General features: G+C 40.3%; 1 protein-coding gene across 2 annotated transcripts in view; it reads right to left on the reverse strand.

Moving 5' to 3' along the window:
- Positions 1-14,190, reverse strand: part of dcc (DCC netrin 1 receptor) — a 442,661-nt gene that overhangs the window by 61,555 nt on the left and 366,916 nt on the right. Inside the window, exons 17-21 of one of the 2 annotated variants that reach the window (XM_022668821.2) lie at positions 12,875-13,047; positions 11,521-11,659; positions 9,148-9,255; positions 8,096-8,290; positions 4,745-4,777 (exon numbers count right to left, since the gene is read on the reverse strand). In XM_022668821.2, the coding sequence (XP_022524542.1) occupies positions 4,745-4,777; positions 8,096-8,290; positions 9,148-9,255; positions 11,521-11,659; positions 12,875-13,047 (648 nt within the window). Of the gene's footprint in view, positions 1-4,744; positions 4,778-8,095; positions 8,291-9,147; positions 9,256-11,520; positions 11,660-12,874; positions 13,114-14,190 lie in introns of both variants that reach the window. The other variant, XM_022668820.2, reaches the window with a different exon arrangement.

Below are 14,190 nucleotides of genomic sequence, written 5' to 3' on the forward strand. Positions count from 1 at the left end.
ATGCTTTTGGATAACTTTATGCCTTTACTCCTGGTGAAAAGTTTCCAGAGGTTTCCAGAGGTTTTCAATTTGATAAAATCAAAGAAACGCATAATTTTTAAGTGTTTTTTTTTTTTTCCAGAGCTGTACATATATATCACTATCACATAAAAACCTTGTATCTCCAAAATTGCTACTTTAAAGGAAGAGGAAATATCTTCTTAACCTTCAGTGGAAGTCAATGTAAAATATATTAATTCTGAATTATTTGCAAGCATTTCGATTGGTCCATTCAACATAAAATTTGGGCACATTCTACAAAAAAAAAAACAGCTGGATTCATTTTTATATCAAAAAATCAAAAAAGAAAAACTGTAGTACTTACTTTTAGTACTCTCAGCACTGTTTGTGTGTTTGTGAAAGTGCTGTAAACAAGTATTGTATAAAGCAAACCTTAACAGACTGTCAAGGCTAAAAGAGCATTGGTGTGTGTGTGTGTGTGTTTGTGTGTGTATTTTCTAATAATTCTTCAAATGGTTTAAGTGCTTTCAGGTTTTTTTAGCCTTTAACCCTTTAAGTCAAGGTCATCCTCAGTGATAAAACTACAAATCTGTATTTTTTTTTTTTATTTTACTTTTTTTTAAATATTAATGGGTTATGTCCTTCTCCTTTTGTGCAGATTCCAAACACTAAAACCTGTAAATGCTGAATTATAATCAGTGTACAGGTTCACTAATACAGCTTTCACTCAAAAAACTGTTTCTGCATTTGAGACTTTTGTCAATTTATTATTTATCTTGTTATCAAGTTTTATTTGATGAATAATATAAGATATATAAGATCTACAGTACTTAGCTGTGTGTATAAGTGGTGTATAATGATATCTCATTTGGTTTGTATTTGGTTTGTAAGCGCTGCATCGATGTTAGGTTACCTGTATGTGGCGGAGTAACACATGGAGAGCTTCAGTAACTGTGCATTACCGGCTGATAATGTCACTCATAAAACGCCTCTCAGCCAATCACATTGCAGGATTGGAACTAACTGTGTTATAATAATGCGTATATTTGAATCACTGGGCTTATTTATTTGTGGGACAGCCTCTTTGTCTGCGCCACCTATTGGAAATATGGTGTTTCTGCACTGTGCCTCTATGGGATCCAGCACCTCCCAGTGCTGTATAATGACATCGCATTTGGTTTGTATTTGGGTTGTAAGCACTGCATCGTTGCTAGGTTATCTGTATGTGGAGAAGTAATACATGGTGATATTCGGTAACAGTGCATTACTGGCTGTTAACGGTACTCTCAGTCAATCACATTGCAGGGTCGGTTGACTCAAACATAAAACACCTATACGAGCACTCATAGAACGCCTCTCAGCCAATCACATTGCAGGATCGGAACTAACTGTGGTAAAATAATGTGTATTTTTGAATCACTGGGCTTATTTATTTGTTGGACCCCGTCTTTGCCTGCACCGCCTATTGGAAACATGGTGTTTCTGCACTGTGCCTCTATTGGATCCAGCAGCTCTCAGTGGTGTATAAATAATGACATCGCATTTGGTTTGTATTTGGCTTGTAAGCGCTGCATCGATGCTAGGTTACCTGTATGTGGAAGAGTAATACATGGAGATCTTCGGTTACAGTGCATTACCGGCTGATAATGTCATTCATAAAACGTCTCTCAGCCAATCACATTGCAGGGTCAGAACTAACTGGGGATCATAAACGTTCTGATATAGATGCCTGATGGGGAGATGAGATTTTTAACCCAAACATTTGACCATTGACATCCACTGCTTTTTTATTTATATAAGAAAAAGAGACAAAGAAAGAGAGTCAGAGAGAGAGAAAGAGAGAGAGAGAGAGAGATGATGATGAAGGTGAAGAATGAGTCACATTAGTCTGAGCGAGAGTCAGGATGACACATTTTGTTTCGAACTCAAACAGAACAGAGAGCATCCCCAACCGTCCATCAATCACCCGCTTCAGCTCTGATGAGTTCAATGCATGTATGCACAAGTGTGTGTGTGTGTGTGTGTGTGTGTGTGGACCTGAATGCCCCAGTGCAACAACTAAAGCTCACCCCCCACCTCCACCCCACTAACTCCTACACGCACACACACACACACACACTCAACACACACACATCGATCTGTGGCCAGTCCGCTTCACCGCTGCCTCCTGAGGCGTCCGTTCAGTTGATTTATATGTAGTGAAGCACTGAGGCTTTCACTGTGACAACAACTCATTTAGCCTGCGGTCAAAACACACACGCACACACACACACACACTTTGTGTGTGTTTTTAGACTTTGTGGAGATATGAGGTCAAACGCTCAATGGACAAGGTATTAGAAGGTATTAGAACGCCTGCTCATACATTGTTTCTTCACCCAGGTCATCCAATAACCAGCTACCAGGACATACATAACTCCCAAACTGCTGGTTTGATGACCTCTGGAATCATAGCTTATGACAGTCATGGAGGAAGATTTTGGCTTCATTTTCATTAAATGAATGGGAACAGCGACACGGCGTCCATCTTTTTTTACAGTCTCTGTCCAAACCCAACCGTCTCAATCTCATCTTGTGTCCTAGAGGCTAGAGGCTCCAAAAGGGTCTGAAATAGAGCCTCAACTCAATTACAGTACAGTTTTATCTTTTTTCCATGCTTGCATACAGTAGTAGATCATCATTACATTCTTACATATGATATTTTTGTTATTGCAACAATGAACTTCTTTATTTTTGTTTGTTTTTTTTTTCACAGCATTTTTATCCACCCTTTTCATGTGTGTGTGTGTTTCTATGTGTGAGTGTTTGTGTGTGTACAAGCCCAAATGATGTTGTTTGTCACGGTAAAGTTGAGTAGCCCCACCACCAGTGGCACTGACCGCATTTACCACATCAGTGTCTGCACATTGATCTTGCGGCGGCGAGGCGGTGTGACATTCAGAAACTCCGCAGAGTTCAATCTGTGCCTCCGCCAGCTCTCTCGCTCGCTTTATTTCAGAGAAAAATCGCAGCGCTCCTGGCCGCTTTACAACCGCCGCCGCCACGACGGAACAAAAAGGACTGCTGGCTGCGTGACAGATGTTGAGGTCAGCGGCGTTTCGCTCCAATGTTTGCCCTTCTCTGAGGCTGGCGGGGGAGCGAGGGGCGGTTTTGCCGTGACAGACGGGTGCGTTCGGCTCAAACCTGGCTCCGATGTGTCATTAATTGCCTCCCCAGATGGTTAATTATATTAAAGGCAGATTTGTGATGGTTAAAGAGTTGGAATTCAGCGGGCCGATGGGGTCTGGCTGTGCTCTGAAGTCAACGAGCAGGTACTTTAATTCTGTCATTAAATTCCGGAGACCAAAGCACCTCGTACTCCCCCTCAAACCCCCTCAAACCCCCTCAAACCCCCTCTATCCCCCTATATCCCTCCTTATCCCCATCGTTCAATCTGGGCTTATTTGCGCAAGACGTCAATTAAAAGCAACAGAAGAGTCTTCTGTACTGAGCTTCAGTCTTAATTAAAACACAACCCTAATCGAACTCTCATTAGTCAGCCTGTGACGGATGTGACACACACACACACATACACTTACACACTTATCCACATCCACACACACACACTCATCATTATCCTGCTCCTCTTCCTCCCCCTAACACAATGTTAGCTCTTATAAGACTCAGCTCTTATAAGTTCAGCGAACCCTTCCAATCCAGCTTCATCCAAACCCCCAATTCAATTATCTACAATGTTTGATGCATGAAATTCATAAAAAAAAAAAAAAAAAAAAAAATCTGATCTGAGATCATGTTCCCAGGAGGTCATATCTGTTCTCGGCTGTGTTTTACTGGAAATAAGATCTCTACCGCAGCATTGGCACCCATAACCTCAAACTCAATAGATAGATCTAGTCATTATTACCTGGATTACCTGGATACCTTCACTAGAGCCACTGGACGGGTCAAGCCAATAATTTAAATACAAAAAAAGAAAAAAAAAAAGTTTTGAAGAGTTTGAATCCTCCATTAGAACAAATAGAGTTGAGAACAAATCAGTTAAGACATGTTTGGTGCGTAAGGATTGGTTCTTTAGAAGCATTCAGAAAAAGAGTGAACTCAGACTTTCCTCAGGTTACCTGATTCAAGACTCAACTGATGATCAGATTTGCTTTGATTTATCTGAAGAATGGATTGAGATTTGCCTTTCAGTAGATCTATGACTTGACTCAAACTCTTCTTCGACTGACTCTTAAATTCACTCAGGCTCAAATAAACTTCAACTTAAGACAGAATTTGCCCTTTACTGATTCACAACTCAACTTAGATTCGTTCTAAACAACATTGATTCATAACTTGAATTAGATTCGATTTGAACTGACTGAAGAATGGATTGAGATTTGCCTTTCAATAGATTTACGACTTGACTCAAACTCTTCTTTTAACTGACTCTTAACTTTACTCAGACAAACTCAACTAACCTCAACTTAACACAGGATTTGCCCTTTACTGATTCACAACTCATCCATCCATCCATCCATCCATCCATCCATCCATCCATCCATCCATCCATCCATCCATCCATCCATCTATCTATTATGAGTTCACTCAGATTGGCTCCAGAGACCTACTGTAACATTAAAAACCAAAAAAAAAAAACCTGTCTTAACTAATTTACTACGTGTTCAAGAGGCAAACTGTATAAATTGGATATTTTTTTTTGCCAAACCACATCTTTGAGGTATGTATAAAATCAGCTGCTTACCTTGGTCATTGGCCATCTTGTCAGGGTGCTCAACTACAATAGAAAGAAACACAGAGAAAGAGAAAAATCAATGAGGCAGCAGCAGAATATTATTTAGCCTTGTTCCATCAAAGGAATTACTGTTACCTGAACCCAAATCGAGCGTGACAACATTGGTATTAGATGAAAAAAAAGAGGTAAATTGTATTTTCAGAGGAGGAATGCATCACATATTCCTATTTGTTCTGTGCATCTAAGCAGCTACGTCTTTCTCCTCTCATTCTCTCTCTGTCTCTCACTCTCTGCATTATTATATATATATATACGAGAGATGTGATCTGCATACGTTAGCATTGTAATGTATAAGTCTGAGAGTCTGATCTGCTCTCTGGTGACAGGCTGCCAGCACTTCGCTCTAATACTAATAAATGCTCTTATTTCTCATCTGTCGGGCCGCGTTTGATCCGAGCTGCCGAGAGGCCTAAATCTGTCTGTAATCACACATCAGGGAGAGCGCGGTGTTTACGGGAGAAGGTGAAATGGACCTGACCTTTACTGTCAGACTGCTGCTTTTATTAATGTACGACTCCGCCTCTTTAACTGCCTACTCTAAATAGTACATTTAAACCCGGCTGCATAAACTGATTGAACTGCTATACAGATATACAGTCAATTATGTACGTGAATTATTAAAGTCAACAAGTTAAGAAGTAGATGCTTCATTGTGGAACATTAGATATTGTGACGGACATGTGACTCAATTCAGACTTTGCAACTAAACTAAACTTTTTTATGATTTGAGCTTGACTGACTCACAGCTCAATTTAGAAACAGGTCCTTGACCAACTCAAACATTAACCAGGACTTAAAAAAAACAGAATTATTAACAGAGTGTTTCTCAACTTGACTCAATTCTGATTCGTTCTTGTCTATCTAACTATCAACTCAAACTCCTAACTCAACAAAGACTCACTCCTGACTGACTCACAACTCACAACTTGTACATGCACTTGACTATTGCGACTTGACTCATGTTTATCCTTTCCTGACTCATCCACTCATCAATCATCAACTTATCCCCAACTCAACTCAACACAACTTGTTTTCTTTCTGATTAATGACTCCGTTTTGACTCTTAATTGACTTGTGACTTGACTCAGCTTGGCACTAAACTGGCTTATAACTCACTCAGACTCAGACGTTTAATTGACTTTTGGTTCAACCCATGTTTAAGCTTAATACTTAGTACTTTAATATAACTCTTATGACTTGAGTCTTGATTTTGAGTTTTATTTAACTCACTCATGACTTGACTTGGACCTATGATTTGGATCACCATTATTTCTATATGATGGCCCTAACAAAAGTGATCTACATAATGTTGATATATATATATATATATATATATATATATATATATATATATATATATATATATATATATATATATATATATATATATAAAAATCATGTTTTTGTAAGTTTAGAACAATAATGTACCTTTTTTTTTGCTCTACAAGGCACACTTTAAAAAAAATAGTCAGTGCACCTTTAAGTCCAGTGCGCCTTATGTATGAATTTTACCAGTCAGGTTGTAAGAAGCAGTAAAGCCAGTATTATCGGACTGTAGCCTTCTCCTAACCCTGGCTAGCACTGCTGGAGCAGCATTAGCATTAACCTCTAACCGCAGCGCTAGTTCTTTATCTGTTCAGAGGTGAGTATATCGGACTGTAGTCTACGAGTTTAGTTGGGCGACCATATTTTCATGTGTGTAAACCAGGACACATGGGACCGGGGGGGCGGGGGTTGGTGGGATAGGGGGGCTGCTCTGACTGTGAGACTGACGCTGTCTACTGCTCTCATGGATTATGTCCCACGCAGCGCCGTGTGCAGTGCCCTAGTGCCTGTAAATTTAATGGTCCAATCAAGGTAATTTAAAAACCAGGACATTTACTACTTAAAAAAAAAAAAAAAAAAAAAGGGACGCCCGGGACAGGACGTGACATACAGACATGTCCCGGGAAATACAGACGTTTGGTCACCCTATGTTTAGTAAGTTATGTGCAGCTATGTGGGGCTATGTGGGGCAAAGAGCTTTCGGGCGGCATTAGCCAGCAGTTAGCCACAAATGCTAATGCTCCAGCCTTAGTGCGGGAGAAATGTGGGAATCTAAACTTACTGTAAACAAACAAAAGTGCTTTACTCACCCAAATAAATAGTTTTCAGGTGATAAATCTGTGTAGATAAGCATCCAGCACTCGACTTTTATTTAACTGTATTTTTTAATACAGTTCTGTTTACTTTACTTAGCTTTACTAAATTTAGCTAGCTACCCCACTCTAACACCACCAAGCGGTTTGGTATGGAAAAGTGCAATAACCAAAAGACAGTTTATTGCCTGAGGGCAACATCATGCCATAGAGGGTTGACTAAATTGTGACTTAACTCTATCTCACTATTGACTCAAAATCAGCTTTAATAACTTGCGACTTGTCTAAAATACACAACAGAAACTACTAAAGCAAATACACACACTGTGGATTTGTGTATCTCTATTATCTCCCATTATCTGATTTTATTGGACACTATTATAATAAAGCTGATTGCTGGTCAGCAGGTTAATGTTGTAAGACAGCAGACCAGGGAGACCTCAACAAACGGTGAACAGAACATCATGAGGGTAGCAGATGTTGGAGATCACATTAATTAGATTACCCTCAGAGAGACGGTGTGTGTGTGTGTGTGTGTGTGTATGTGTGTGTAGGGGACTGTGTGTGTGTCTTTAACCTGTCCTGATGATGATGGATGATTACAGATACAGTGACCTCACACAGAAACCCAGCAGCTCCTTATTCATCTCAAACCTGATAATCTGATAATCTGATAATCTGTTCTAATAAACTGATTTCATAAAAAAACTCATAATCAGACTGAGCTCTGATTGATTCATCCAACACACAATATACAATTTAGTTAGTGGACAGCAGTTTGCAAACTCATCATGAGGTTCTACCTCAGGGAATGGCCTGGGAACGGCCACAGCTGTATACGTTGTGAGGTGATATCTTGTGAGCGAGGCTGAACACTGGCCGGCATGCTCACGGCACTACAGTGTAATAATGTGTGTGCAAGGAATCATACATCATCATATATCAAGACTGATATTATCACACACAGTGGACAGTGCAGTGCAGTGTGTAGTAAATGTTTTTAATTGACTTTTATACAGTTTTACACATGCATGCAAAAGTTTGGACACCCCTGGACAATGTCAAACAAATGTTGTACAATTTGCAATCCACTGCATCCTCAGGACAGCCAATATAGATATTAAAAATACACACATTTCCATTAATTATGTGTTTTTTGTACCTTTAGATGTCCTGTACTGGACGGGGTCGGAGAGAGGCCCCACCCCCTTGGCGTTCTTGGCCTGGATGCGGAAGTAGTAGACCGTGTCTAGATTTAAGTCCATCACCTGGTGGGTCAACCTGTCTCCACTGATGGGCTCCATCACCCAATCATCTATAGGCATGTTCTTATCCAGTGTGTAGTACACAATATAACCTGAGAGAGAGAGAGAGAAAGAGAGAGAAAGAGAAAGAGAGAGAAAGAGAGAGAGAGAGAGAGAGAGAGAGAGAGAGAGATTACTAAATCCAACCAGTAATTTCAGGACATACACTGCCTTGCCTAAAAGTCAATGTAGTCAAGTAAATGATGTGGGGTTGATGCTGCAGTTGGTCTGCAGGTTTAGGTTCAGCAACAGTACGTGCTGAAAGAATGAGGTCAGCTGACTACCTGAATATACTGAATATAGACCAGGTTATTCCATCAATGTATTTTATATTTCTTCCCTGATGAACGTGGCCATATTCCAAAATAACAATCTCAGGATTCATGGAGCTGGAATTGTGAAAGAGTTCAGAGTTCAGGGAGCATGAGATCATCATTTTCACACATGGATTGAGAGAGAGTTCACCACAGAGTCCAGACCTTAACCTCATTGAGAATCTTTGGGATGTGCTGGATGGAGAAGAGCTGCTTTGTGCAGTGGTCAGACTCTACCATCATCAATGCTGCTGCAAGATCTTGGTGAAAAATGAATCCAGCAACACTGGATTAAAATAAATCTTGTGACATTGCAGAAGCTTATTGAAACAATGCCACAGTGCATGCGTCAAAGAAATCGAAGCTAAAGGCGATTCAACAAAGACAGGCAGGCCAGGCACTGTATAAAGATCAGATGATGTCATATACCCAAATATATACCTAAAATGTCATATATAAAAGTTAAAAACTGTAATAAGTTATGAATAGCTGACATCACAACAGCACAACTAGCCAATGAAAGGACTATGAAGGGCTATGGAAGGGTGTCCTCAGGTGGGTGGATGGAGGCCATGCTGATGGAGGTGTAATCTTACCTGTAATCCTGCCGTTTGCTTCAAGGGGCGGCTGCCAACTGATTAGAATAGACCTGGGTCGACCCTCTCGGCCAATCACTGTGAGGTCCTTGGGGGCGGAGCTTGGTGCTGGATATTGCAAAGAGTTAGACAGTATTAGGATGTATGAATTTTGTATTGAATAAAAAAATAATCACTTATTGCTTATTGCTTTTCACTTTTTGGCAAAATATAATGAAACCAATGGAAATCTCCCAAATCACATTATATTCAAATATTGGAACTTTAAATACAGTATAAATACATTTAACTTGTTATTACACTCAATGCACTCTGGACAGTTAAAACTCTAACAATTAGGATCATTTTTTTTTAAATAACATTGATATTAGAAGAAACAATGAATGTGCAGAATGAACTTGGGTTTTAAAGGAATCAAAAGTCTATGCAGCACAATTAAGGTCTATTTTTAAGACTTTATCAACAGTGGGTTCTGCAAAATACAGCTGAGATCATAGCTTGCGCTTGGTGGGGAGCAGTGCACACTGGGTAATGAGGAAAGAGCAAGAGTCCCACTGTTTATCAGACAAACTCAAACAAAGCCACAGGTAATTAGGGTCTAAATAGGTGGTACACACAGCGTGTGACTGACCACAGCCGAGGACAAAACACTGAACGTCGTCTTGGTGATGCCAGCATCAAACTAACCCGATATACAAAGGGATACATCCATTTAATTATGAGTGAAAATAAGTGAACACATCACCAGAAAAGCACAACAGTGGCAGATTGTCGAACCTGGGTATCGAACCCACAACCATGTCATTAACAAGCTCTGTTTTTGGCTCATATCCCAGCCTAAAGGGTTGGGTTTAGAGCACAGGGTTGGCCATGCTATGGTGCTCTTGGTGCACAAGTTGTTAAGGGCCTTGTTTAAGGGCCAGAGAAGGTTCTGTGCACAAGGTCAACTTTTATTTAAAAAAAAAGACTCTCCGATAGTTCTCATAATGTAATCAGGTGCCTAAACCCTTGGTACAGTACTTAATATAAAGTACCAGTGCTGGACTGTCTGAGCCAAACCCATGAGCCAAGTTTTTTGGCTCATATCTCAGTTTAAAGAGTTGGGGTCAGAGCACAGGGCTGGCCATGCTATTGTGCACTTGGTTCAGATGGTATTAAAGGCCTTGTTTAAGAGCCCAACAGTGGTAGCTTAGTTGACTAGGGTATTAAACCCACACCTTTGCTATCAATGCCCCAGTACTCAGTTCAGCACCAAAGACAGCAACACAGAGCCACAGAGCCAGAGAAGGTTTTGGGCAGAAGTTTTTGGATCAGGGTCATCTCTGGCTCTCAATCACTGTGCTCTCATTTAGTTCTCGTAATGTGGTCTAAAACCTTGGTACAGTACTTAATATAAAGTACCTGTGCTGGACTGTCTGAGTCAGACCCAGTTACCATAAAACAACCAGAGAACTGCAATGGCTGGGAACTAGTGAGGGTTAAGGGCAAAGGGCAAACCTTGATATCAAACCTACAACAAGGTTTTTGGTTCATATCCCAGCTAAAGTACTTCAGAGCACAGGGTTGGCCATGCTATGGTGCCTTTGGTGCAGAGGGTATTAAATGACTTGTTTAAGGGCCCAACAGTGGTAGCTTGGTTGACTTGGGTATCAAACCCACACATTTGCTCTGGGTCAGCCATGCTATGATGCTCTTGGAGTAAATATCATTGAGGGCTTTAAACAAGGGCCCAGCAGTTAATAGAGATGGGTATCGAACCCACAACTTTGCTATCAATGACCTTTTCCTTGGTTCAACACCAACCACAGTGCCATGCACTGATTCAGCACCAAGGACAGCCCCATACCATAAACACCAGCAAGCTCAGGGGGCAGGACTTGGTAGTAGTTGGTCTGAGGGTTTAGGACTATGGGCTGGGAGCTGGGGAGCTGGGGAGCTGGAGTTAGGGGCTGGGGATGGACTCGGTTGGTCGGCTGGTCCTCTCCGCCTCTCTATATTACAGGAATGTCAGAGGAAGACGAAGAGCTCTCGGCTGCAGCTTTCTCCCTTCGGAAACTGCCTCCACTAATCTCTCTCACTCTCTTCTCTCTCCTCCCTGGTGGCTCACAGAGCCGCAGACAGCGGCCGGTCTTCCTGCCCTCGAGCCAACGTGTTCACGCATGCACCGGGACAAATTTCCTCCACCGCTCTGCTCCTCCACCGCACCAATAAACATCTCCTCAGGTGGAAAACACTGTTTTCTCTCTCCTGTGGATTTGTGTTCTCGTTCGCCCAAGGCACACATAAATTTATAATAGATGTATTTGTATGTGCAGTAGTTCATGCCTGTGTGTGTGTGTGTGTGTGTGCATGTGTGTATGTGTGTGTGTGTACCTGCTTCATAGGTGGTTGCATGGGCAGTCATACTCCAGGTGCTGGACTTGCGGCCTTTTGTTACCATCACAGCGAACTCGTACATGGTGTTGGGTTTCAGGCCCGTCACAGTGTGGCTCAGAGCTGTGGTGTCTGCAGACTGGAAGAACAGGTAGAAGATTATGAAGCGTCCATCCATCAATTTACTCACTGACTGTCTATAAGTTCATTTCTTCATCCATGCAACAACATTCTACCAATCTAAGCATTCATCAATCCATCTCCTCCATCTAAATATAGTCCAGCAATTCATCAATACAAACCAAAACTTGATTTAACAATTCATACCCTACATTCAGCCCCTGACTCATTCACTCATCCATGTATCCACTATCTACCCAACCAATATTCTACCCACCAATCAATCCCTACATTTATTCATTCATCCATCCAACTCACCCATAAGTCCACTCTTCCATCCATCCACCCAACCAACGTTCTATCTAGCAATCCATCCACCAACCCACACAATGTCCTATTCAACAATTCATTCCCATTCATTGACTTACCCAGTCAATCTATTCATCAATCCATTACATGATCCATCCATTTATATATTCACCCAATCAACATCCTACCCTCCAATCTATCCAGGAGGTTCCCGTGCATTCCTCTCTACACTCATCCATCCATCCACCCAAACTTTTATTTAACAATTTATACACTACATTAACCCTACATTCAGCCACTGACTCACTCACTCTTCCATTTATCCATCATTATATTCATTAATTAATCTATCCACCCAACCAATATTCTACCAACAAATCAGTCCATCCATCCATCCATCCATCCATCTCTCCGTTCACGTTTCCACCCACTGATCCATAAACCTAATCATTCATCCATTCACCATCCCTCACAATATTCTCAGTCATCCATTTATAAATCACATGATTCATCCATATATATATATATATAATATCTAATCCTACTTCTCATAAATAAGTCTACTGATACATGTATCACCCAATGAGCATCAAATCAATGTGTCCACCCCTCTATCCATCTCTACACTCATTCCTCCATCCATCCATCCATCCATCCATCCATGCACCCACCCATTCAACACTTTATCTAACAAATAATTTTTTTGTACATCCATCAATCCATCTATTCAACATTCTTTTTTAACCAATCCAATGGTCTATCCATCTATTCTCATTTCTATAGCTAGCTATCTCAACATAAGCTAAGTTAAGTGGTTTATTCGGGTATGTATGGACATATCACTCTCTCTCCCTCTTTTTTTATTAATTAATTTATCTAGTCATTAATCCTTCCATCACTCTCTCCACCCATCCCTCTGTTTTACCTTGTATTTGCCGCTGGTGGAGTGGCTGGTCTTCCACTTGACGCTGTAGTACCGAACTTCACTGGACTTCTGGTTCTTGCTGATGGAGTTATCGGCCCAGCTGACCCTGACTGAGTCCGAGGTCAGCGCCACGGCCTGCACGCCTACAGGGGGGATCATGGGAGTGGAGGTATCTGGGATGGGGGTGGGGAATTTATCAAAGAGATGGAACAAATCATCGTCTGATGGGTCGACGGGGTCTGTGGTCAAGCACACACACGTGGGCATGCGTCCATACACACCCACAGAGTAAAACAGGGGAGGTCATGTTTGTGTAAGCGGAGGAAAATGAAGAGCGAGCATGCGGCAGCCAATGAGAATGAAGGAGAAGGGAAGAACAAAAGAGGGAAATGGAGTGATAGAGAGAAAAGAGAAGAGAGTTCAGCAAACTATACAGATACAATCTACTAGTCACAACTACAGGACACACCTACAGAGGACAGAGAAGAGACAGTTAGTCCAGAAAAACAGATATAAAAGACAGTGAGACCATCATAATAATCATTAAAATCATCAGCATCATCATTATGAGTCTTTCTGGAACAAACACACCGTTAATTACAGCTGTAAGATAGGAGTGTGGCAAGTCCTGCTGGAAAATGAAATCCTCATCTCCATAAAAGTTGTCAGTAGCAGAGGGAAACATGAAGTGCTGTAAGATTTTGTGGGGAAACAAAACTGCACTGACTTTAGACTTGATAATAAAACACAGTGGATCAACACCAGCAGATATATAATATTCTTATTTTTTGCGATGCACTACCCTGGTGAAAAAAATATATATACTTAATTGTACTCAAAATATATTGAGAAATGTCTAAGTATGCTGTAAATATACTAACAGATTTATGTACTTACTTAAAATATAATAAAAGCACATTAATATTATCTTTTCATCAAATGTTTGAAAGTAAAATTTTATCATACATAAAAAATACAATATAGTATATTTTAAATAAATAGACAACTATGAAGTACACTTTTAGTTTATTTATTTTTTATACAAATTGTTTTAAAAACAACTGTTACAGTAGTTCACTTAAAGTGAAATATATCATGTAACTTTTTTTTTAGAAAGTAAATTAAATTATTACATTGTTAAAATGTTTTAAAAATATATTTACACTGTAAACCCAGAAGTTGTTTGAACTCAAATAAATTAAGTCTGTATTTGGAGATTTCTAAACAATACTCAACTATTTTGAGTACTTTAAATTCTTTACTGTTTTCTTTAATCTACTTTTCTATAAGTATTTAAAAAAATGTTGAATAAAACC

The sequence above is a fragment of the Astyanax mexicanus genome, chromosome 1, assembly GCF_023375975.1.
Source record: "Astyanax mexicanus isolate ESR-SI-001 chromosome 1, AstMex3_surface, whole genome shotgun sequence".
Classification (NCBI taxonomy): Eukaryota; Metazoa; Chordata; class Actinopteri; order Characiformes; family Acestrorhamphidae; genus Astyanax; species Astyanax mexicanus.